General features: G+C 49.0%; 1 protein-coding gene across 1 annotated transcript in view; it reads right to left on the reverse strand.

Annotated features, from left to right (window-relative positions):
• The window catches only part of LOC307221983 (prostaglandin D2 receptor-like), a gene marked incomplete at its 5' end in the record, with an annotated part of 33,255 nt that extends 7,346 nt beyond the window's left edge, over positions 1-25,909 (reverse strand). The window contains 2 exons of the mRNA XM_079986951.1: positions 18,819-19,961; positions 25,892-25,909. Coding sequence (XP_079843077.1) covers positions 18,819-19,961; positions 25,892-25,909 — 1,161 coding nt within the window. The remainder of the gene's footprint in view (positions 1-18,818; positions 19,962-25,891) is intronic.
• Positions 25,910-26,235: the final 326 nt, after the last annotated feature.

Consider the following 26,235-nt stretch of genomic DNA (forward strand, 5'->3'; position numbering starts at 1 on the left):
TGAGAAAGCACGCCTTGGTTTTGAAACGGACTTCTGGAACAGATTGAGTTTGAGAACCAAGGTACCACTGTAGTGGGATTTGGAATAAATGTGAAATTAACTGTCACCATTTTCAATTTTGTTGCCTTATTATTTTCCTTACTGGGTTGTGTAAACCACTATTCTGAATAATGTCTTTTGTGGGGGTGGCATTGGGGGTGCATTTGTGGAACTAAGGAGGCAGTGGCTCCGTGGGCGTTCAGCCACCCCTGAACTTGGCCAAGGCTGGACTCTGACGCACCAACCTCAATATTTGCTCTTCTCGAAAATGTCTCCAATAACCTTTTGACATCCTCCAACCTCCTCGCCTTGTAATCCTGGCCTTAAAAGGGCTCAGAATGTCCACGTGAGGCTCTGGTTCTCCGCAGGCATTTAACAGCTTTCCAAAAACAATGTAACTGCAGCAGTCCTGTAAAAACTCCCCCAAACTGCTTTCTGGCTAAGAGGTCTGACGCAAGACAACAAAAAGCTAAAGATGCTTACAGTTATTATTATTATTTTTTCCCAGAAAGAATGAGAAGTTTTATTTGCATCATAAACACAATTTTTTTCTAGCTAGGTCTTCAGTTTTGCCATCAAAATACACTGTGCAGACTCACCTGCACCACTTTTCTGATGTGGATTCTTCTGTTTGCTGTGGGTTTGGGGTCATTTGGTTTTGTTGCATACCGCTTTCTCTTTATTTTCATGCTGATTTCTAAAATGTTATTGCAAGGTTGCTCTAACTACTAAAAATGGCATCATTTCAATAAAAGGCAGTAGTAGCTACTGGGGGTCCTCAGCTGTTACTAGACCCCAGCTCCCATCAGCCTCAGTTAGCACGGCTGGTGTTCAGGGATGATAGGAGTCAGTAGTCCAGCGACAGCTTGAGGGCCTCAGGTTAGCCACCCCTTAAGCTTGCAAGTGAGTGACAAAAGTTGCTTACAGTTAAGGCTCTGCTAATATATACCATTGAAAGCGGGACCATAAAGAAGGCTGATGGCCAAAGAATTGATGCTTTTGAATTCTGGCGCTGGAGGAGACTCTTGAGAGTCCCATGGACTGCAAGGAGATCAAACCTCTCCATTCGGAAGGAAATCAGCCCTGAGTGCTCACTGGAAGGACAGATCCTGAAGCTGAGGCTCCAAGGCTTTGGCCACCTCATGAGAAGAGAAGACTCCCTGGAAAAGGGCACAAGGAGAAGGGGACGACAGAGGACGAGATGGTTGGACAGTGTTTTCGAAGCTACCAGCATGAGTTTGACCAAACTGCGGGAGGCAGTGGAAGACAGGAGGGCCTGGTATGCTCTGGTCCATGGGGTCATGAAGAGTTGGACGTGACTAAACGACTAAACACCAACAACAATATATACAACAATATACAGTGGTGCCTCGCAAGATGAAATTAATCCGTTCTGTGAGGCTCTTCGTATAGCGGTTTTTTCATCTTGCGAAGCAAGCCCATTGACAGCTTAGCGGATTAGCGCTATTAGTGGTTTAGCGGCTTTTAGCAGATCAGCTGATAAGCGGCTTAGGGCCTAGGAAAAGGGGGGGGGGAGGGAAAAAACCCTGCAGGAACTCGCAAGACATTTTCGTCTTGCGAAGCAAGCCCATAGGGAAATTCGTTTTGTGAAGCGCCTCCAAAACGGAAAACCCTTTCGTCTAGTGGGTTTTCCGTCTTGCGAGGCGTTCGTCTTGCAGGGCACCACTGTATACCATCTCTTTGGACAGGCAGATAAGCAGTTAGTCCCTTTTCTGGATCTGTGGTTCCCAAATGCTTTTAGCAGGCACCAGAAAGAGCACAGTGGAGGTGCCTGCCTGATATCATGAGACAGATAGTTCCAAAGTGCACGAAAAGATGGAGTTATTGCAAATGCAGAACGGGTATTGTGCGGCACTGGTAACAGCGCCAGTTCCACAGACCGAAGCAGCCCGACTGGCACATATGAGGTGCAGTGATCTTGCGGGTAAACTGGTCCCAAGTTGCTAAGGACTTTCCTAAAACCTTGAAGTCAGCCCGGCAGAAAATCAGCAACTGGTGCAAACCTCCAAGTACAGGTGTTATCTGTTGGCAAGTCCCGCTCCTGCCAGCAATCGGGTTGCAGCAGCCTACCCTAGCCACAGGGACGCAGGTGGTGCTGTGGGTTAAAGCCTCAGCGCCTAGGACTTGCCGATCGAAAGGTCGGCGGTTCGAATCCCTGCGGCGGGGTGCGCTCCCGCTGCTCGGTCCCAGCGCCTGCCAACCTAGCAGTTCGAAAGCACCTCCGGGTGCAAGTAGATAAATAGGGACCGCTTACCAGCGGGAAGGTAAACGGCGTTTCCGTGTGCGGCTCTGGCTCGCCAGAGCAGCGATGTCACGCTGGCCATGTGACCCGGAAGTGTCTCCGGACAGCGCTGGCCCCATGCCTCTTAAGTGAGATGGGCGCACAACCCCAGAGTCTGTCAAGACTGGCCCGTACGGGCAGGGGTACCTTTACCTTTTACCCTAGCCACAGCTTCTGGGTCAAGCACAAGGGAAGCCCCACCTAGTTCACAGTTTTGTGATTCTGTTTTTATTTATTTTATTAAATTTGTATACAACCCTCCATCTGAAGATCTCAGGGCCTATCTGGTGCCTTATGGTGCCTGAAACATCCCTTATTTTAGTACCCACAACTGTTACAGTGGCACCTTGGTTCTCAAACTTAATCCGTTCTGGAAGTCTGTTCCAAAACCAAAGCATTCCAAAACCAAGGGGCACTTTCCCATAGAAAGTAATGCAAAACGGTTTCATCCGTTCCAAACTTTTAAAAACAACCCCTAAAACAGCAATTTAACATGGATTTTGCTATCCAACAAGACCAAGGATCGATAAAATGAAAGCAATAATGTACTGCAGTCACACAACCAGTCAATCAGTTGCCTAAAAGTGCAAGTAGATAAATAGGTACCACTCCAGCGGGAAGGTAAACGGCGTTTCCGTGCGCTGCTCTGGTTCGCCAGAAGCGGCTCAGTCATGCTGGCCACATGACCCGGTAGCTGTACCCCGGCTCCCTTGGCCAATAAAGCGAGATGAGCGCCGCAACCCCAGAGTCGGCCATGACTGGACTTAACGGTCAGGGGTCCCTTTACCTTTTTACAGAAGCAGAAGAAAAGGAGGTTCAGGAAATGTTTTAAGGATTGGGAAATTAAGGAAATTCTTCCCCAACACTGGGGGAGAAAATGGCACAGGAGAAAAGTGTGATGAATGAATCAGCATATTAGAGAATCTACTGAGTAAATGAGAATGGGAAAGGGTCTCTGCTCTTCAAAAGAGACATGGATAAAAGGTAGAAAAAACAAACTTATATGTGCGAGATAAGACAATGTTTCAGATGCTCATGGAATTTAGTACATATGAGAGAAAGTCGGAGCTTTGTATCCATTACTGAGCTACCTCTGGAAACACCATTTGGGAAATAGTATCGAGCGCAAGGACTTTTTGTATCTATATGAATGTCTGAGAACCAAGGTACAGTGGTGTCCCGCAAGACGAACGCCTCGCAAGACGGAAAACCCGCTAGACGAAAGGGTTTTCCATTTTGGAGGCGCTTCGCAAAACAAATTTCCCTATGGGCTTGCTTCGCAAGACGAAAATGTCTTGCGAGTTCCTGCGGGTTTTTTTTCCTTTTTCCCTCCCCTTTTCCTTTTTTTTTTTATAATAATTTTTATTCGTTTTTCAAACAGATAACAAAAGCAACACAAAACAACACAATTTCCAACTCATCGTTTCATACCCTTCTTTCTTTTGACTTCCCCATACCTCCCCATCCCTGCATCCTTGTTTAATGGTTCTTTAGCAACCCTTAGGTCCATTATCTTAATTCCCTTTCATAAAAGTTCCTTTAGTTTTTTTGATTACTGCTGCAATTTCTTTACCTCTTACCCCCTGACATCTTAACATTCATCAATTTTACAATTGTTCTTAAGATATATTTTAAATTTCTTCCAGTCCTCTTCCACTGTCTCTTTCCCTCCCCTTTTCCTAAGCCCTAAGGCGCTTATCAGCTGATCCGCTAAAAGCCGTTAAACCGCTAATAGCGCTAATCCGCCAAGCCGTCAATGGGCTTGCTTCGCAAGACGAAAAAACCGCTAGACGAAGAGCCTCACGGAACGGATTAATTTCGTCTTGCGAGGCAGCACTGTACCACTGTATTTAGTTGGGTGGAGGAAGGTGGGGCAAGGGGTGGCTGGCAGGGAAATGATTCCCTGTGTCTTGGCTTGGCTCTCCATCACAGTGCACAGCCTGGCGATTCAGCTGTGGTTCCTGCTTTGCAGGGGGTTGGACTAGATGACCCCTGGGTGTCCCTGGAGCTCTATGAAATTAACAAAATTGGTTCACTTGATCCAAGGATACCAGTTTTTCCAAGTCTCATGGTCATTTATACCTCCAGAGCCCCCTGCCTCTTAGCACCCCGCAGGGAATCCCAACACCCCCTCAGCATAGCTGTCAACCTTCCCTCCACCCCCCCCCTCAGACCTCATTGTCTGAAACATGGTTTGAGCTGAGGAGAGGGCTCTTGTGTTCGAATTCTGCTCGCTGGTTTCCCACAGGCAGCTGTGTCCAGGGCGGCTGTCTACCAGTTCCATCTGGTACGCAGGCTGAGACCCTATCTGCCCGCGGACTGTCTGGCCAGAGTGGTGCATGCTCTGGTTATCTCTCGCTTGGACTACTGCAATGCGCTCTACGTGGGGCTACCTTTGAAGGTGACCCGGAAACAACAACTAATCCAGAATGCGGCAGCTAGACTGGTGACTGGGAGCGGCCGCCGAGACCACATAACACCGGTCTTGAAAGACCTACATTGGCTCCCAGTACATTTCCAGGCACAATTCAAAGTGTTGGTGCTGACCTTGAAAGCCCTAAACAGCCTCGGTCCAGTATACCTGAAGGAGCGTCTCCACCCCCATCATTCAGCCCAGACACTGAGGTCCAGCGCTGAGGGCCTTCTGGCGGTTCCCTCACTGTGAGAAGCCAAATTACAGGGAACCAGGCAGAGGGCCTTCTCAGTAGTGGCACCCGCCCTGTGGAACGCCCTCCCTTCAGATGTGAAGGAAATAAGCAGCTATCCTATGCATAGCTGTCAACCTTCCCTTTTTTTGCGGGAAATTCCCTTATTCCAGTGCTGTTTCCCGCTGCTTCCCGCTGCTATCCCGGATTGTTAGATATCCCGTAGACTGTCCCTGGGACAGGTGAGGCTGCTGATCCCTTATTTTTGAGGCTGCTGATCCCTTATTTTCAAATCTGAAAGTTGACAGCTGTGCCCCTCAGGGCACTCAGCAATCTGGTAGCCACATTTAGAACTCATTGTACAGTGGTGCCTTGGTTCTCAAACGCTGAAAACCCGGAAGTAAATGTTTCAAACGTTTTTTGGAAGCCCAAATGCAGCTGTTGGCTATTGTTTCCGGGGCACTTGCACCAACCAGAAGCTGCACCTTGGTTTTTGAACATTTCGGAAGTCAAAGGGACTTCCAGAACGGATGAAGTTTGGCGCTTTGCTTTTTGCTATTTATTTTGTGTTTTTGTTTTTGAGGCTTTCTCGGTTAATATGTTTTTGTGACTTTGTGGAACCCAGTTCAGCTACTGATTGATTGCAGTGTGACTGCAGAAATGGATACAAGCCCCCCATCCAAACAATGATTGTTATCAGTGCAGGTAAGGGGGGGAAATATTTTTAATTTTTATCATCTAGAATACTGTCTTATTTATTTTATAGTACGTTGATTATTGCTTTCATTTTATGGGTCAATGGTCTTGTTAGATGGTAACATCCATGTTAAATTGCTCTTTTAGGGGTTGTTTTTAAAAGTCTGGAACGGATTAATCCATTTTGCATTATTTCCTATGGGAAAGCACGCTTTGGTTTTGGAACACTTTGATTTGGAGCGGACTTCCGGAATGGATTAAATTTGAGAAAATACCACAGTATTTTCCAAGGACTCTTGTTCTCTCCTCCCAGTGATGTTTCTCCAGGAGGACACAAGTTTCTTGCATTGATTTCCACAAGTTATATACTGTTTATTTATTTAGTAAATTTGAATCCCCTCCTTTGTCTCAATGAAGGCCAGGGCGGCAGACAACATGCAGTGAAACATCTCCAAAACAATTCCATTGCAGATGCCGTTCTCGGAAAGATCTCAGCTTCAAAGGCTGGTTGTAATTCAAGATAATAATCAGTTAAAACTGTTTTAAAAAACAACAGCCAGACACTGCAGAGCCACTGCGGTTAGATTGCTGGGCTAGGACCTTGGAGACGAGGGTTAAATACTAACTAGGTGAGCCTGGGAGGTCAATCGGTTGCTCTTAGCCTAGCCTACCTCTCAGGCTTGTTGTGAGGATAAAGTGGGGAGAAGGGTAGTATGTATGCCACCTTGAGTTCTTAAGAGGAAAGAAGGTGAGATAATTATTATTATTATTATTTATTTATATCCCGCCCTCCCCAGCCAAAGCCGGGCTCAGAGCGGCTAACAAGAGTAAAATAATACAACATTCTAAAATCATTTCATTATAAAATCAGTTCAAATCAAATTAATGGCAACCATTGGGCTAGAGTTCTGTGAGGATTGCCGAAGGAGGGGGTCAGACTGTGTGCCCTGGTCAATGGCCTGGAGGAACAGCTCTGTCTTGCAGAAAGATGTCAAGTACCGCAGGGCCCTAGTCTCTTGGGACAGAACGTTCCACCAAGTTGGGGCCAGTACTGAAAATGCCCTGGCCATAGTTGAGAACAATCTAACCACCTCACAACTTGGGACCTCCAAGATGTTTTTGTCTGAAGACCGTAAGGTCCTCCGTGGGACATACCAGGAGAGGCGGTCCCGTAGGTACAAGGGTCCTAGGCCGTATAGGGTTTTAAAGGTTAAAACCAGCACCTTAAACCTGATCCTGTACTCCACCAGGAGCCAGTGCAGCGGGTATAGCACCGGGTGAATGGGATCCCGCAGCGAGGACCCCGTAAGGAGTCTCGCCGTGGCATTCTGCTCCCGCTGGAGTTTCTGGGTCAGTCTCAAGGGCAGCCCCACGTAGAGCGAGTTACAATAATCCAGTCTGGAGGTGACTGCCGTGTGGATCACAGTGGCTAGGTCAGGGCAAGAGAGGTAAGGAGCTAACTGCTTAGCTTGGTGGAGATGAAAAAATGCCGCCTTTGTTATATATACAGTGGTACCTCTGGTTGCGAACGGGATCCATTCTGGAGGCCCATTCGCAACATGCACGGGTTGCAATTCGCCGCTTCTGCGCATGCGCCTGACGTCATTTTGCACATCTGTGCATGCGCGATCAGCGAAACCCGGAAGTAACCCTTTCCGGTACTTCTGGGTCACTGCAGGACGTAACCTGAAAGAACGTAACATGAAGCGGACGTAACATGAGGTATGACTGTAAATGTACTACAGTGGTACCTCGGGTTACAGACGCTTCAGGTTACAGACTCCGCTAACGCAGAAATAGTACCTCGGGTTAAGACCTTTACATTAGATGAGAAGACCTTTACATTAGATGAGAACAGAAATCGTGCGGCGGCAGTGAGAGGCAAAATTAGCTAAAGTGGTAAAGGTAAAGGTAAAGGTACCCCTGCCCGTACGGGCCAGTCTTGACAGACTCTGGGGTTGTGCGCCCATCTCACTTAAGAGGCCAGGGGCCAGCGCTGTCCGGAGACACTTCCGGGTCACGTGGCCAGTGTGACATCGCTGCTCTGGCGAGCCAGAGGCGCACACGGAAACGCCGTTTACCTTCCCGCTGGTAAGCGGTCCCTATTTATCTACTTGCACCCGGAGGTGCTTTCGAACTGCTAGGTTGGCAGGCGCTGGGACCGAGCAGCGGGAGCGCACCCCGCCGCAGGGATTCGAACCGCCGACCTTTCGATCGGCAAGCCCTAGGTGCTGAGGCTTTAACCCACAGCGCCACCTGCGTCCCTTAAAGTGGTACCTCAGGTTAAATCAAAAAATCAACTAGAATTAAACAAAGACTTAACGAGAAGCCGGCTACAAAACCCATTTCACTGAACTAATCAGTTTCCTCAGAAGGAAATAAAGAAACGATAAGATTTTAAGTGATATCAAACAAGCTCAAGAGCAGGGCTGAAAACGCTTCCTCGAGTTTACAAAGAAGGTATGAAAGGATAGCCCTATTCTCTTAAATAGCCCTATTCTCTTAAATTCTTGTTATTCTATAGTCAATTACTTTTTGTTTCAGGGATTTTCACGATAATTTCTTTTGTTTTGTGTAAATCCTCCTTCAAACCTAGCTGCTGGTGGATCGGGGCCACTGGGGACCACCGACAGGGACTCCCTTGATCAAGCATCCCTTGAGACATCCTGGTCCCAAGTTGGGAAGGGCCTTGCCAAGTGACCCAAGAGCCTTGAACCTTGCCCAGGAGAAGACAGGAAGGGACAGCTTCAGAATGGGGTCAGCGGCTCAAAAATAGCCGTTCTCACTCTAGAGACTGGCCTGCATTTGACAATCTGCCAGATGAATCTGATCTGGCACCAAATCCGGCCAAGCCTGAAGAGTTTTACGCCGGTTGGCAAACATCCGTTTCTCGTGTTAACAGGGTTCCTGCTGTTCCTGGGCCACTGTACTCTCAACGTTCAGTTCTGAAAAGACACTTCAGCTAACATTGACTTCCTTCTTCTGTCTCCTTGAGAAAATGTTCTTTTTTCAGGGAGGGGGAGGGGGGAACAGGCTGGCAGACCAGATGGTTCTCACCCCTAACCCTGCTCTGGTGGCCAAATGTGAAATATGGGCAGAGAAATCTAAATTTAAGATGGGTATTTACAAGCTGGAGGAGACTCTTGAGAGTCCCATGGACTGCAAGAAGATCCAACCGATCCATTCTGAAGGAAATCAGCCCTGAGTGCTCACTGGAAGGACAGATCCTGAAGCTGAGGCTCCAAGACTTTGGCCACCTCATGAGAAGAGAAGACTCCCTGGAAAAGACCCTGATGTTGGGAAAGATGGAGGGCACAAGGAGAAGGGGACGACAGAGGACGAGATGGTGGGACAGTGTTCTCGAAGCTACCAGCATGAGTTTGCCCAAACTGCGGGAGGCAGTGGAAGGCAGGAGTGCCTGGTGTGCTCTGGTCCAGGGGGTCATGAAGAGGCGGGCACGACTAAACGACTAAACATAATTCAGAGAAGGGCAACCAAGATGACCCAGGGCCTGGAAACAACACCTTATGAAGAATGGTTGAGGAAGTTGGGGAAGCTTGGAAAAGAGGAGACTGGGAGGTGATAGGATAGCGATCTTCTCTTATGGCCTGTCACATGGAGGATGGAGAAAGCTTGTTTTCTCCTGCTCCGGAGGGGTGGACTCAAATCAGTGGATTCACGTTACAAGAAAAGGAGATTCTGACTTAACATCAGTACTACTACTACTGATAATTTTTTTATACCCTGTCCATCTGGCTGGGTTTCCCCAGCCACTCTGGGCGACTCCCAACAGAATACAGCAGTACCTCGGTTGTCGAACGTAATCTGTTCCGGAAGACTGTTCGACTTCCGAAACGTTAGACAACTGAGCCACAATGGGCTGCTGGCAATTTAATTGGAGAAAATTGAGAAACACGCCTTGGAAGCCGTCCGACTTGCGAGGCGTGTTCGAAAATGGAAGCAATTACTTCTGGGTTTTTGGCATTCGAAAACAGAAATGTTCTGCTTCCGAGACACTGGAAAACCGAGGTTCCACTGTATTAAAAACACGACAAAACATCAGTCATTAAAAGCTTCCCTAAACGGGGCTGCCCTCAGATGTCTTCTAAAAGTCAAAGAGTTGTTTATTTCCTTGACATCTAATGGGAGGGCGTTCCACAGGCCGGGCGCCACCACCGAGAAGGCCCTCTGCCTGGTTCCCTGTTTTATGGCGGAACAGATTCAGAAAGTGCTGGCATTGGAGCCAGCCGTGCACCCCACCCTCAGAACTAATAATAATAATAATAATAATAATAATAATAATAATAATAATTTATTATTTATACCCCGCCCATCTGGCTGGGCCTCCCCAGCCACTCTGGGCGGCTTCCATAGAAAGCAAAAATACAATAAAATATCACACGTTAAAAACTTCCCTGAACAGGGCTGCCTTAAGATGTCTTCTGAATGTCAGGTAGTTGTTAATCGCTTTGACATCTGCTGGAAGGGCGTTCCACAGGGCGGGCGCCACTACCGAGAAGGCCCTCTGCCTGGTTCCCTGTAGCTTTACTTCTCGCAGTGAGGGAACCGCCAGAAGGCCCTCGGCGCTAGACCTCAGCGTCCGGGCAGAATGATGGGGGTGGAGACGCTCCTTCAGGTATACTGGACCGAGGCCGTTTAGGGCTTTAAAGGTCAGCACCAACACTTTGAATTGTGCTCGGAAACGTACTACTGGATTCTGCGGCTCTGGGCCTGTTGGATCAGGAGATCCCTGTTGGATCAGGTGAATGGCCCTTTTGTTCCACCATCCTGTTCTCACAGGGGCCAACCAGATGGTTGTGGAAAACCAGCAAGCAGAGAGTTCTTTTCCTTCCTGTGCTTTCCAAAAACTGGTACCCAGAACGACTGCTGCTTCCAGCTGTGGTGGTCAGAGCCCAGCCATTGTGGCTGGTAGCCTTTGCTATACAGTGGTACCTCGCAAGACGAAATTAATTCGTTCTGCGAGTTATTTCGTCTTGCGAATTTTTCATCTTGCGAAGCACGGATTTTGGAAAAGCTTCAAAAATACCAAAGTCTTCAAAAACCTCAAAAAAGGCTACTACACCGTGTGCTATGAGTTGCTCCTCGAAGTCAAGTCGCAACTGCACCCCCTGAATGCATCCTGGGTATTAACGGTTTTAAGAAAAAGGAAACAAACTTGCAAGACGTTTCCGTCTTGCGAAGCAAGCCCATAGGGAAATTCGTATTGCGAAGCAACTCAAAAAATGAAAAACTCTTTTGTCTTGTGAGCTTTTCGTCTTACGAGGCATTCGTCTTGCGAGGTACCACTGTACATTTAACCCTGCTCAGGAAGCGTGTGGCCAGGTGACTTCTTTGCTCTGCTAACTTTTGATGGGTAACACCAATGTCTCTGCAGATCTCCCTTCTCAGAGTTGTTTAATTTTAAATAGACCCGGGACACCACACAATTAAAATGCTCTTAGATCACTTGAAACAGCCGTGGCTTTCCCCAAAGAATCCTGGGAGCTGTAGTTTGTTAAGCTGTTAAAGGTAAAGGTAAAGGTACCCCTGCCCGTACGGGCCAGTCTTGACAGACTCTGGGGTTGTGCGCCCATCTCACTTAAGAGGCCAGGGGCCAGCGCTGTCCGGAGACACTTCCGGGTCACGTGGCCAGCGTGACATCGCTGCTCTGACGAGCCAGAGCCGCACACGGAAACGCCGTTTACCTTCCCGCTGGTAAGCGGTCCCTATTTATCTACTTGCACCCGGAGGTGCTTTCGAACTGCTAGGTTGGCAGGCGCTGGGACCGAGCAGTGGGAGTGCACCCCGCCGCAGGGATTCGAACCGCCGACCTTTCGATCGGCAAGCCCTAGGCGCTGAGGCTTTAACCCACAGTGCCACCTGCGTCCCCTTGTTAAGCTGTTAGGACGCCCTTTTTCCCCTCCCAGAACTACAGTTCCCAGGGAAGAGGGATTGACTGTCAAACAGAGGACTGTCTTCTGTAAAGTGAAGGGGTTCAATCTCCCCAGGATAAATATGGGCCTAATTTGCAGGTCTATGGGGAGGACTCCTGTGATAATGTACACCAAAGGCTCTGAATGCTGAAAGCACTGTAATAAATGTGGACCATTACAGCTATTACTACTATTATTGCTCCAAGCCAATGGCTTCAAGTTATAAGAAAATGGAAATTATGACCAGGGCCGGATTTAGGTTTGATGAGGCCCTAAGCTACTGAAGGTCATGGGGCCCTTTACATGTCCAGCTGTCCTTTGTCAACAACAAATTGCCGCTGTTTTTTGTGTTGAATATATTCGTATAGTTAAAGCTATGGTTTTCCCAGTAGTGATGTATGGAAGTGAGAGCTGGACCATCAAGAAGGCTGATCGCCAAAGAATGCATGCTTTTGAATTATGGTGCTGGAGGAGAGTCTTGAGAGTCCCATGGACTGCAAGAAGATCCAACCGATCCATTCTGAAGGAAATCAGCCCTGAGTGCTCACTGGAAGGACAGATCCTGAAGCTGAGGCTCCAGTACTTTGGCCACCTCATGAGAAGAGAAGACTCCCTGGAAAAGACCCTGATGTTGGGAAAGATGGAGGGCACAAGGAGAAGGGGACGACAGAGGACAAGATGGTAGGACAGTGTGCTCGAAGCTACCAGCATGAGTTTGACCAAACTGCGGGAGGCAGTGGACGACAGGAGTGCTTGGCGGGCTCTGGTCCATGAGGTCACAAAGAGTCGGACACAATTAAACGACTAAACAACAACAACAAGAATGATAATCTATTCCAACCCCTTGCAATGCAGGAATATGCAGATGTCTCAAACGGGGATTCAACCTGCAACATTGGCATTATCAGCACCACACTCTAACCAACTGAGCTTTCCTGTTGGTTCGTTTATTACCTGCCCTTCTTCAACATCAGGTCCCAGGACAGATTTACATCAATTTAAAATTGGGTACGTATTGAAAAACGTTCATCTAGAAGACGAACCACGGGGAAAGGGGTGTATCCCGGACACGAGCCGGACATGACTAAGTGACTAAACAACAACAACAACAACAACATATGCTATAAGGTAATTTATGGACCTAATACAGTAGTGATCTAACCAGTGATATTTGAGGGAGCAGGCTAGCAGGCAGGGCCCATGACCTACATCACAGGAGCCTACACAACACAAAACACTGTTGCTGTATGTAGGTTTTATTTTGTGTTTTTATCTTATATTTTGGAAATGTACATCCAGTTTTTTTTCTTTCAATTTTTTGGGGAGCCCCAAGAGAGTGGGGCCCTAAGCTAGAGCTTGTTTAGGGACCCCAGACCATTAGGTCCAGTCGTGGCTGACTCCGGGGTTGCGGCGCTCATCTCGCTTTATTGGCTGAGGGAGCCGGCGTACAGCTTCCAGGTCATGTGGCCAGCAGGACTAAGCCGCTTCTGGCAAACCAGAGCGATGCACGGAAACGCTGTTTACCTTCCCGCCAGAGTGGTACCTATTTATCTACTTGCACTTTGATGTGCTTTCGAACTGCTAGGTTGGCAGGAGCAGGGACCGAGCAACGGGAGCTCACCCCGTCATTGCGGGGATTTGAACAGCCGACCTTCTGATCGGCAAACCCTAGGCTCTAGCTTATAAGTAAATCCGGCACTGATTCTGACTAAACATCACGAATAACTTTCTGACAGTAAGAGCTGTTCGACAGTGGAACAGTCTCCCTCTGGAAGTTTGTGGGCTTTCCTTCTTTGGAGGCTTTTAAGCAGAGGTTGAATGGCCATCTGTCAGGGATGCTTCAGTTGAGATGATCTTTGGTCATGAATGATCTTGTTGAGATTACTGCATTGCAGGGGGGCTGGACTGGATGACCCTCAGGGGTCCCTTCCAACTCTATGATTTTATGATTCTATGCTCGTTTGCTCAGCCTTGGCTCTCATGGCTAGATGTGCCAGCCTCAAAGCCCATTAACCACACATGGCAAGACTACACAACTAGATTGCCATCTGGCTTTCCTAACTGAGGCCTCATCCTGCCCGCAAAGTGCACCAGGCAAGGGCCACAGGTAAGCCACTGCTGTCTTCACGCTGCTTTGCTTTGTGGGTCCTGCACATCATCTCTGCTGCAAACGGGATATTGGAGTTGATGGTCTCTTTTGTCAGACTCAGCAGGGATGCCTTGATGACCAGAGATCTGTCTTAATCTTCTTTGCTCTGTTCCAGACATGCTGTGCGCCTTGGCTAAAAAATGGATGCTGTTGGCCGGCAGTGCGAAACATTCTCCGGACTGTGTGCAAGTAACCAAAGCAAGTTCTCAAATGCATCAACATTAGTCAGTGTTCCCTCGCCGTCCCGTTCCAGAAATCAATTAGTTAGCAGCTTTTGACTCGCAGCAAGCTGCAAAGAATCCGATAAATCTGAGCCTTGTCATTATGGGTGCTCCGAAAACACGGCCAGAATGTTTTGCAGCTTAACCAAGAGAGAAGAGCAGCGAGCCTTTTCTGTTACCCAGAACTGCTTCCCACGTCCAAACACCCTAGAGGGCAGCTGTTCTTTCCATCCCCGCCGTTGTGCTAATCTCACGAGAGGTGCGATGTGATGATTCTCAAGAAAACCAGTGCAGGGTTCAGAGCCCTTAGCCACAACAGCGAGGGCGCAGTCAATGTCTGCTGTGATGTAGGTTGGAGTGTGACTTACGGGACAATGGCTATGGGGCTTGGGCGATAAATGCCTCTGTTCTCTGGTGGGGCAGCGGGGGGAAGTTACAGCGACCTGATCAAATTCTCCTTTAGTCTCAGTCACTGCTGCAAGAGAACACGAGTCATTTCAGAAAGCTAGGGAGAAAGGAAGGGCAGGTGGATCTGAGACCGGGAGAGGAGCCTCCATTTTGCACTGTTTCAAAATCTGGCGGCTTTTGCCCCACGCTGGGCAAAAGATTCCTGCACTGCCGGGGGCTGGATTAGATGACCCTCGTGGTCCCTTCCAACTCTACAATTCTACAAAATCTTTACAAATGACAGAGAGGGCTGTGTTAGTTTCTGTAGAAAGTAGCTTACTGCAAGGGGTGAATTTGGCATTTCTTGTGTCCCCCTCTCTCAGTTTCAGCTCTGCTCACTACCGGCATGTGGTCCCCATTTTCTTGCCCAGAAGCGAATGCAGCCCTCAGCCTGGGAAAAGACCCCTGCCCCTTAGTTATGCATGCATGTGACTTACTCCCTAGCGTGTCCACTCCTGCAGCCTCCATTTCAAATTTCCGCTTTGTAATTTGATTGTAAACTGAGCTCAAACTGCACACACTACAAAGCATAAAGCGATACTTTTAGCATTTTCTCTCCCCCCCCCCTAATTAGGTGAATAGCTATTTAAAAGCCTAGAGTATCTTATATATGCCCTGTTTTTCTAAAGCCCTTAAACCCAACAACATCTGCCACAGGGAAAGCTGCAAAACTTCAGGTTGGGAGACTGCTGCTGGGATGCGAAAAACAACATAACCAGGCGTCCTTTTGAATGCACATGCATGATGATTTGTGCTCACGATGCTATCAGGGAGGTCACACGTGATCACGATTTCAACGCCGGTTGCACCTGCCAAAGCTTTGGGGCTGATCACGCTGCTTCATTCCCAGTCGGTGCGTATCTTCCTGCTGAAATCCTGTAATTTTTTTTATACCATAAATCATAGAATCATAGAGTTGGAAGAGACCACAAGGGCCATCGAGTCCAACCCCCTGCCAAGCAGAAACACCATCAGAGCACTCCTGACATATGGTTGTCAAGCCTCTGCTTAAAGACCTCCAAAGAAGGAGACTCCACCACACTCCTTGGCAGCAAATTCCACTGTCAAACAGCTCTTACTGTCAGGAAGTTCTTCCTAATGTTTAGGTGGAATCTTCTTTCTTGTAGTTTGGATCCATTGCTCCGTGTCCGCTTCTCTGGAGCAGCAGAAAACAACCTTTCTCCCTCCTCTATGTGACATCCTTTTATATATTTGAACATGGCTATCATATCACCCCTTAACCTCCTCTTCTCCAGGCTAAACATGCCCAGCTCCCTTAGCCGTTCCTCATAATGTTCTGTTTCATTTTCTTTGCTTTTTTTGGATGCACTGTGGCCCTCCTAGACAGCAATAACGGGGCATGATTTGGGGAGGAGACACGGAGCAAACCAAAGCGAGATAAATCCTCCGCTAACGAACTATTCTTGTGTCAAGAACATGCTGCAGAAAACACCCTCAACCGCCGGGCCATTATCTCTAACCAATTTGTTCTAGAGATGGATTGCAACGTGGATGGAAAACAGACGCCAAACTGTCACCCCCAAAAGTGAAAGCAAGCATATGTCACGGATATTTTGGCCAGGCCAATGAGAATGTTAGAAAGGGGAATCCAACCCATCTTGTGTGAAGTCCCCCTCTTTCAGAATTCTGCCTCCAGGGAGCAGCCGGCGTAAGATCTCTGCCTGCTGTGATTCTCCCCCCCCCCTTTCCTAAAACAATTCCAGCCTGTGTTAATAGCTGCTAGATCATTTATCACCGCAGTCCTGCTATGGCCCAGGCTCTGTTTTCTGTTAAATTAAACAATCTGCGAGGGCTTCAGCAGAAGGGACAGGAAGGTGCGCAGTTATCAAAGAGATGCAAAAGGGAGATTAGAGCTAAAACTGTTCAGGGAAGGATGAAACATGGAAAAGACACGTTTGCTAGCAGAAGTCGCCGGCCCTCTTCTAGTCAGGTGTGCAGATCATCAAGTGCCCTCCAGATCTTTTTTTTTAAAAAAATTTATTTATAAAGTTTTCAAATATAACAATAAAGGAAAAACATTCCATTCAAAATATACATCTAATTCTAATCTTTCCACTTTCAGACTTCCTTCAGTCTATCTGGAAATTTTTCATGTTATTACAATTATTCACATTTCTTCCATCTGTGTTGTTGTTGTTTTTTAACCAAATTAATCTTAACAATTATTATAAAACAATTATCACAGAGCTTCTTGAAAACCTACAAACGTTAATTGACCTTCACATATATTTTTAATATACTCTGTAAATTTATTCCAGTCTTCGGTAAATCTTTGGTCTCGCTAGTTCCGGGAACCGGCCCTCCATATCTTTTTGGGACTACAACTCCCATCATCCCTAGCTAACAGGAACAGTGGGCAGGGATGATGGGAATTGTAGTCCCCAAAAGCATCTGGAGGGCTGAGTTTGCCTGTGCCTGGTGTATGGCACCTGTGCCCCTGCAGGTAAGACTAAAAGGGTGGAACCTCCACTCTGGTTGGCAGTCTACCAGGTGCAGGGAACCACAACTGGGGTGTTCCGCTCAAGTTCAGCTTGTGGGTTTCCAACAGGAATCTGGTTGGCCACTGGGAGAACAGAATTCTGGACCAGATGGGCCTTTGGCCTCATCCTGCAGGCTCTTCGGGTGTCCTTAATATTAAAGTGTGCTAATTTATTATTACTGTTGTTCATTTTATTAAATTTCTTGAGCACCTTTCTAACAAAAACTCAAGGTGTCCCACAAAGAATATATGAGAAGTAAAGTAAAAAATGACAATATAATGGTGGTAACAGTAATATCGCTACAAACAGCAAAATCCACATCAGTCCACCAAAAATAAAAATAAAAGCCCAATTCACCACTCATGATTGTCAGTGCTGCCTTCACTGGGGTAGATCTTCGGACCCAGACAGCTCAGCTGGTTGAGGGTTCAAGCCTCACGCTGGGTGAAAGATTCCTGCATTCCATGGGGTTGGACTAGATGACCCTTGGAACTCAGTTCCGGCACCTCTCAGATGGGCACCATTGCCATTCTAAGAGAACAAGGTGAGTTCCGGCATCTCTTTTCCTAGAAAAAATAGCACTGAGACGATTCTGTGTCTCCCGACCTAATTTCACACAGTCCTCAGTTTAGTTTTTAAATCTATCTACCTGCAAGAAACACGGGTGGCGCAGGGGACGTGGGTGGCACTGTGGCTTACACCACAGAGCCTAGGACTTGCAGATCAGAAGGTCGGAGGTTTGAATCCCCACAACGGGGTGATTGTGGGGGTGAGCTCCCGTTGCTCGGTCCCTGCTCCTGCCAACCTAGCAGTTTGAAAGCACGTCAAAGTGCAAGTAGATAAATAGGAACCGCTCCGGCGGGAAGGTAAACGGCGTTTCCGTGCACTGCTCTGGTTCGCCAGAAGCGGCTTAGTCATGCCGGCCACATGACCCGGAAGCTGTATGCCGGCTCCCTCGGCCAATAAAGCGAGATGAGCGCTGCAACCCCAGAGTCGGCCACAACTGGACCTAATGGTCAGGGGTCCCTTTACCTTTATCTTTACCTGCAAGTGTGACCACGGCAGTGTTCTGGCAGAAAGTGTTTGCAAAAGGGGGTGGACCATCTCTCTTATGTCTCAGGCCCCACAAGATGCTGGGTTCAGCCTGGCCCACGGCTGGCTGGCACAAGGAGACCCTCTGGTCTTCCTCTCGCCCCAAGTCTTTCTCAGCTCCACCTGCGGATGCCTGGGGTGCCTTTGAGAGGCACATGGCAATGTGGTACTTGAGATACCTACTCCATGCTCTCTAGGCATCTAGACATACACAGGCCCAGCAAGGACCAAAATGCTGGAGGCAGGGGCGCCAACGTGAATAACATACTGTGGTAGCCCAGGTAAGCCCTGCCCCACATAATGCATCACATAATGTGGTGCGCACACACCATTTGAATGCCCGTCAACTTTGGGGGCCCCTGGCCTCTTGAAATATATTATTTGGGAGGGGGCAAGGCCCCCTCAGTCACTCAGAGTTGGCTCCTATGGCTGGAGGCTCCCTGGAGAGGCCCTGTGGAATGCACTCCCATCGGATGTCAAAGAGATAAACAACTATATGACATTTAGAAGACATCTGAAGGCAGCCCTGTTTAGGGAAGTTTTGAATGACTGATGTTTTAATGTATTTTTAATCTTTTGTTGGAAGCCGCCCAGAGTGGCTGGGGAAATGCAGCCAGATGGACAGGGTTGAAGAATTATTATTATTATTATTATTATTATTATTATTATTATTATTATTACTCCCTCTGGGCGCACAGAGCGCGTCTTCCGAGGGCGTTTCCCTCGACGGCCAGGGCCTCTCCAAGGCGCACAGGTCTCCTGTCCCGTCCCGTCCCCCCGTAGCGTTACTTACGATCATGGGCAGGGAGCAGATGGTGAAGAGGGTGGTCATGAGAGCCAGCAAGACCAGCTGGCCCAGCTCCTCGGTGCGGCCGGCGCCGGGAGGCGCTGTCGACGGGGCGCCGGTGCCACCGCCGCTCCCGTGCGCTCCGGCCGGCTGGCTCCTTCTCGGGGGCTGCCGGCGCGCCATGCGGTAGAGGCTGCGCATGCTGACCAGGTTGCAGAGCCCGATGGCGAGTCCCTGCGCGCCCAGGAGACTGGCGTAGAGCACCGAGTAGGCCCGCCCGCCGCCGGCCATGCGGATGAAGCACCAGGTGCCCGGGCAGTACTGCACGATGGCACCGAAGCCCAGCAGCGGCAGGGCGCAGAAGAGGGCGCACAGCGCGCCCGCCGCGACGGTTAGCAGTGCGCCCAGGCGCCGGCTGGTGTGGCGTTGGTAGAAGTAGGGGTGTCCCAGCGACAGACAGCACTCCAGGGCCATGGCTAGCAGCAGCATGGTGGGCGCCAGGCCGAAGAAAGCCATCAGGAAGGCGAACAGCTGGCACAGGCTCCCGGGGCTCGCGTCTCCAGCGCCGGCGGCTGCGTCTTCCCCGACGGCAGTTGCTGGCGGCGGCCAGAGCTCGCTGAGGCTGCGGTTGCGCGCATAGGCGGCCAGGACGATGGGGCTGAGCAGGCACTTGCCCAGCAGGTCGGTGGCGGCCAAGGCGCTGACCAGGAGGTAGAAGGCGGACGCCCTTGGGCGCCCCCAGCCGCCGGCGCGCTGCAGCCGCGCGCGGAGCTGGTGCTGCCACAAAATCCCCAGCGCCAGCACGTTGCCCACCAGGCCGGCCGCGAAGAGGAGCGAGCCCGGCAGCGCCGACTGGCCGCCCTCCAGGTGCCGGTTGGCGCGGCAGCGGTAAGCGCCGCCGCCGTCCATGGTGCCGGCGGCGGGCGAGAGCGTGCGCCTCGACGGGGCGGGCAGGGCGGGACGCGTGTGGGGCGGCGCGGCCGGACGAGCCGTGCCTAAGAAGGGGTGCGGGGCGGGGAGGGTGGGCAGGAGGGTGGACGGCCTCCCGCAGACGGGGCGGGGGCTAAGAGAAGGAAGCGCTGGCCTCGCCGGGAGGGCGGAGAAGGGGCCGTTTGTTCCCACGGGGAGCCGGGAAGGAATCGCCGCTGTCTGTGGGAAGAGGGCGGGCGGGAGCAAGCGAGAGGGATGGAGTCCTTTTCTAGTTCTTTTTCATCTTTGTTGGAAGCCGCCCAGAGTGGCTAGGGAAACCCAGCCAGATGGGCGGGCTACAAATAATAAATTATTATTATTATTATTATTATTATTATTATTATTATTAATGACAGCAGGCGGCAAAGGGTCGAGGAAAGGAGAGGGGCTGGGGCTTAGGGTTGCCTGGCAAGGCACCTCCTCTGCCCCAGAAACCCTCACCTGCAGCGCCCAGTAAGGTAATAGGTTGGGTACAGTGGTCCTGCCGAAAGGTTGCCGTCGACAAGGGCGCACTGCACATGCCCAGAGGCACTCTGCCCGTCCTCACTTGCCTCACCGCCACTTCCGTCCGGATTTGCAGCAGTAACTCGGAAAAAGGGATCCACTTCAGGGTGTTTGGGGCAGGGATTTCGCCAGTCAAAGGCGCAGAGGATGGCAGTGCGGCAGGACACCTGCTTTGCGTGCAGAAGGTCCCGGGTTCAGTCCCTGGCTGGCAGCATCTCAAGGTAAGGCCCTGTCCAAAATCCCGGAGAGCCGCTGCCATTCAGAGCACGTAAGGCGCAGCTAGATAAGGGTCTGACTCAGAATAAGGCAGCTTCCTGGTATGAATTGCCCTCAGGTGACCAGATAGGGAGGCTTTGCAAAAACTGGTTCTTTGGGGGGGAAGGGTCATAGGTGACCGGGAGAGTATCTGCTTTGAATGCAGGAAGTCCAAAGTTCACTCTCAGGCCTCTCCAGGTAGGATTGAAGGAACTTGCCCCTCAGGAAGGTCAGCCCATTGGAAGATGAACCAATAATAATAATAATAATAATAATAATAATAATAATTTATTTATACCCCGCCCATCTGGCTGGGTTTCCCCAGCCGCTCTGGGCGGCTTCCAACAAAACACTAAAATACAATAACCTATTAAACATTAAAAGCTTCCCTAAACAGGGTTGCCTTCAGATGTCTGCTAAAAGTTTGGTAGTTATTTTTCTCTTCGACATCTGGTGGGAGGGCAAGGACGGGTGCCACTACTGAGAAGGCCCTCTGCCTGGTTCCCTATAACCTTGCTTCTCGCAGGGAGGGAACCGCCGGAAGGCCCTCGGAGCTGGACCTCAGTGTCCGGGCAGAATGATGGGGGTGGAGACGCTCCTTCAGGTCTACTGGACCGAGGCCTTTTAGGGCTTTAAAGGTCAGCACCAACACTTTGAATTGTGCTTGGAAACATCCTGGGAGCCAATGTAGGTCTTTCAGGACTGGTGTTATGTGGTCCCGGCAGCCGCTCCCAGTCACCAGTCTGGCTGCTGCATTTTGGATTAGTTGCAGTTCCCGGGTCACCTTCAAATGTAGCCCCACGTAGAGCGCATTGCAAGACCAGTGAACTTGCAGGTTTTGTTGGCCTTCTAAGCCCTCAACCCCAGTGCTGGATTTATGTATAAGCTAAAGCTATAGCCAAAAAATTTAAAGAAAAAAAAACCCTGGATGTACATTTCCAAACTATAAGATAAAATAAAACCTACATACAGCATCAGTGTTTTGTGTTGTGTATGACGCAGGTGGCGCTGAGGGACGCGGGTGATGCTAGGGACACGGGTGGCGCTGTGGGTTAAACCACAGAGCCTAGAACTTGCTGATCAGAAGGTCGGCGGTTCGAATCCCCGTGACAGGGTGAGCTCCCGTTGCTCGGTCCCTGCTCCTGCCGACCTAGCACTTCGAAAGTACGTCAAAGTGCAAGTAGATAAATAGGTACCGCTCCGGCGGGAAGGTAAACGGCATTTCTGTGCGCTGCTCTGGTTCGCCAGAAGCGGCTTAGTCATGCTGGCCACATGACCCGGAAGCTGTACACCGGCTCCTTCGGCCAATAAAGCGAGATGAGCGCCGCAACCCCAGAGTCGTCCGCGACTGGACCTAACAGTCAGGGGTTCCTTTACCTATGGACCTATTAGGTCCATCAATTACCATATAGCCTATATTCAACACAAAAAACATTGACAATTTGTTGTTGATAAAGGACAGCTGGACATATAAAGGGCCCCATTACCTTCAGTAGCTTAGGGCCTCATCAAACCTAAATCCGGCCCTGCTCAACCGTCTTCCTCTAGTTGCTGTAATATCACTCATGATTATGATGATGAAATAATAACGATCATCACCAGTGCTTTTTCCTGGGGGTACACAGGGGTACGCATACCCCTAAACATTTTGTGAAGCTAAGTCTGGCCTCATTGAGGGGCAGTATTTCAATATGAGTAGGAAAATGAGAGTACCCCTAAACATTTTTAAAAAGAAAACAAAAGCACTTTTAATAATAATATGCCACCCATCTGACTGGGTTCCCTCAGCCACTCTGGGCGGCTTCCAACAAATTAAAACAATAGGACATCAAACATTAAAAACTTCAATAGGGCAAACATAAGGTTCTGCACTTAGGAAGAAGCAGATGCACACATATAGGATGGGGGGCAGCAGTACATGTGAAAAGGATCTAAGGGTCTTGGTGGACCACAAGCTGAACATGAGTCCACAGTGCATTGCAGCAGCAAAAACAAAGCTCATGCTATTCTAGGCTGCATCAACAGAAGTCTAGAGTCCAGGTCAAGGGAAGTAATAGTGCCACTCTGTTCTGCCTTGGTCAGACCACACCTGGAATACTGTGTCCAATTAATAATAATAATAACAATATTTTTTTATTTATATCCCGCCCTCCCCAGCCGAAGCCGGGCTCAGGGCGGCTAACAACAATCAAAATAAAATAATACAACATTCTAAAATCATGTCATTATAAAATTAATTCAAATCAAATTGATGGCAACCATTGGGCTAGAGTTCTGTGAAGAATTACCAAAGGAGGGGTCAGGCTGTGCCCTGGCCAAAGGCTTGGTGGAACAGCTCTGTCAAGGTGTTTTTGTCTGAAGACCGTAAGGTCCTCCGTGGGACATATCAGGAGAGGCGGTCCCGTAGGTACGAGGGTCCTAAGCCATATAGGGCTTTAAAGGTTTAAACCAGCACCTTAAACCTGATCCTGTACTCCACCAGGAGCCAGTACAGCTGGTATAGCACCGGGTGAATGTGATCTCGCAGTGAGGACCCCGTAAGGAGTCTCACTGCAGCATTCTGCACCTGCTGGAGTTTCTGGGTCAGTCTCAAGGGCAGCCTGACGTAGAGCGAGTTACAATAATCCAGTCTGGAGGTGACCGTCGCGTGGATCATGTGGCGAGGTCAGGGCGAGAGAGGTAAGTAAGAGATGCCTATTGGTAAGTAACGAAGTGGCGTTAGATAGATTTGAACCAACAGGTGTCTTTTATTTTCCATCCCTTGTAATTCTGGGTATCACAGTTTAAGAAGGATGTCGACAAGCTGGAACATGTGCAGAGGAGGGCAACCAAGGTGATCAAGGGTCTGGAAACCAAGCCTGATGAGGAACGGTTGAAGAAGCTGGGTTTGTTTAGCCTGGGAAAGGAGACTGAAAGGAGATAGAATAGCTAACTACACTTATCTCAGAGGCTGTCAGATGGAAGATGGAGCAATCTTGTTTTCTTTTGCTCCAGAATGTACAAGAAAGGAGATTCCAAAACTAAACATCAGAATGAACCTTCTGACTGTAAGAGCTGTTCAACAGTGGAATGGACTCCCTTGGAAGCTGGTTGACACTCCAGCATTGGAGGCCGGTTGAGTAGCCACCTGCTAGGGATTCTTCAGTTGTGATTCCTGCTTGGCAGGGGGTTGGACTAGATGACCCTCAGGGTCCCTTCCAACTCTACCATTCTACGATTCTTTGAAATCTCTGAAGTTTGAAGCAGTGGTCATCCAGGTTTCAGGAAGCCCACCGCCATATCTGTCCTGTCCACTGGAAGGAATGTTGATTTAAGAATAGAGGAAGCTGCCTTTTATCACATTATCACATGAGCACTGCTCCACAGCATTTGATATTTTCATTCACATATATTCATTCGAAATAAGATGGGTTTATGAAACAAATCTATATTCTCCCAACACACTGACAAAGATCTACGAAACAGCAGTCAATATCTAGAATCTCTGTTCAGTAAAGGTAAAGGGACCCCTGACCATTAGGTCCAGTCGTGACCGACTCTGGGGTTGCGGCGCTCATCTTTACTGGCCGAGGAAGCCTGTGTACAGCTTCCGGGTCATGTGGCCAGCACGACTAAGCCGCTTCTGGCGAACCAGAGCTGTTTACCTTCCCGCTGGAGTGGTACCTATTGATCTACTTGCACTTTGACGTGCTTTTGGACTGCTAGGTTGGCAGGAGCAGGGACCGAGCAACGGGAGCTCACCCCGTCGTGGGGATTCAAACCGCTGACCTTCTGATCGGCAAGTCCTAGGCTCTGTGGTTTCACCCACAGTGCCACCTGCATCCCTCCTCTGTCCAGTGTTGAACATTATATTTGCTGAATACATTAATAATAATAATAATAATAATAATAATAATAATAATAATTTATTTATACCCTGCCCATCTGGCTGAGTTTCCCCAGCCACTCTGGGCGGCTTCCAATCAAATGTTAAAAACAATACAAAGCTTCACAGCTTATCTTTCATCATACAAAGTTTGGTATCTCTTCATTTAAAGACTTTCAGAGACTTTGAGTCTAAGATTCCTTTTACTGAATCAGAACATCAGTCCACCCAACTCAGTATTGTCTGTACTGGCTGCCAGCAGCTTCCAGACAGAGTCTAGCCTCTCCCAACCCTTGCTGGAGATGCTGGGGACTGAATCTGAGACCTTTTGTTTGGTAGGCAGATGTTTTAACCCCTGAGCTAGCTCTCTCCCCTGTCACACACTAAAAGAAAGGGATCATGGCTGGTTACTTGTGAGCTGGAAGGAGATAGTGCCCTCAACACTTCGTGACCAGAGAACCATAATATTTGCTTCTGTCCATCCATCAAGTTTGTTTTTTTCCGCAGAGCTGGGAGCTCAGATGGAAAACAAAGATTACTGGCTTCAACAGGGACAGGCTTTGTAGACACTTCGTGACTATAGGAAAGTGCAGGAAAATCTGAGCCTTGCTTGCGGAAGCATTGAAAATCGGTTCCCCGAGTGACATTTTTGGGTGACAAGGATATTCTGGCTGTGACCCTGCAGTACTGTGTGTGGTTTGGGAGCTGCACGGTCAGGGGAAAAACAATGCTGTCCAGGGTTGTAAAGACTGCGGAGAGAATAATTGGGTGCACTCTTCCCACCGTGGATCAAATCTACATTTGCAGGTGCCATAAGAAAGCTGCAGAGATAGCGCAGGATAGTGCGCACCCCGGAAATGATCTCTTTCAGCTTCTGCCTTCTGGAAGAAGGTACAGGGTTATAAAGACTAGGACTAGCCACCTGAGAAACAGTTTCTATCCAAATGTGATTTTGGTTTTAAATGCAGTGATGCAGTGTGATGTGGGTGGCGCTGTGGGTTAAAACACAGAGTCTAAGACTTGCCGATCAGAAGGTTGGCGGTTCAAATCCCCGCAACAGGGTGAGCTCCTGTTGCTTGGTCCCTGCTCCTCCCAACCTAGCAGTTCGAAAACACGTCTAAGTGCAAGTAGATAAATAGGGAAGGTAAACGGCATTTCCATACACTGCTCTGGTTCGCCAGAAGCGGCTTAGTCCTGCTGGCCACATGACCCGGAAGCTGTACGCCGGCTCCTTCGGCCAATAAAGTGAGATGAGCGCCACAACCCCAGAGTCAGCCATGACTGGACCTAATGGTCAGGGGTCCCTTTACCTTTAAGGTAGTCTCTGTGGGAGTATATTGTACCATATTTAATTATGGGGTATCAGAGTTTTTAGGGGGCTAAATAGCTGGGATAGCAGGCTTGTTGGTTTCGAATGTTTGATGTAGATTTTTTCAGTTTCGTCGTTCTGTATGGGAGAATGACAATAAAGATTACCGTATCGTACTGCCTCCTCCTCGATCATTTTGGCAGTCCTTTTCTGAACTTTTTCCAACTCAACAATAAAATAAACCCGAAAGCGACTCGCCTATCAATCTTCGGTGTGGGATAAGCATAGACTCCACAAATCCTAAGTATGCAGGGAAATGAGATAATAATAATTAGGTGTCGGTGCAAATTTCCCTGCTCCCAGATGCTTTAGCTGAGATTTCTACATTGCAGGGGGTGGACTAAATGACTCGTAGGGTTCCTTCCATCTCTACTAATCTGTGATTCTATGAAGGAGCCCCTTCTTCCATGCAGACCTGCCTCTGTGTTAAGATCTGTGGAGTTGACCTTCCTACTGGGGCT

The sequence above is a fragment of the Podarcis cretensis genome (assembly GCF_951804945.1).
Source record: "Podarcis cretensis genome assembly, chromosome: 1".
Classification (NCBI taxonomy): Eukaryota; Metazoa; Chordata; class Lepidosauria; order Squamata; family Lacertidae; genus Podarcis; species Podarcis cretensis.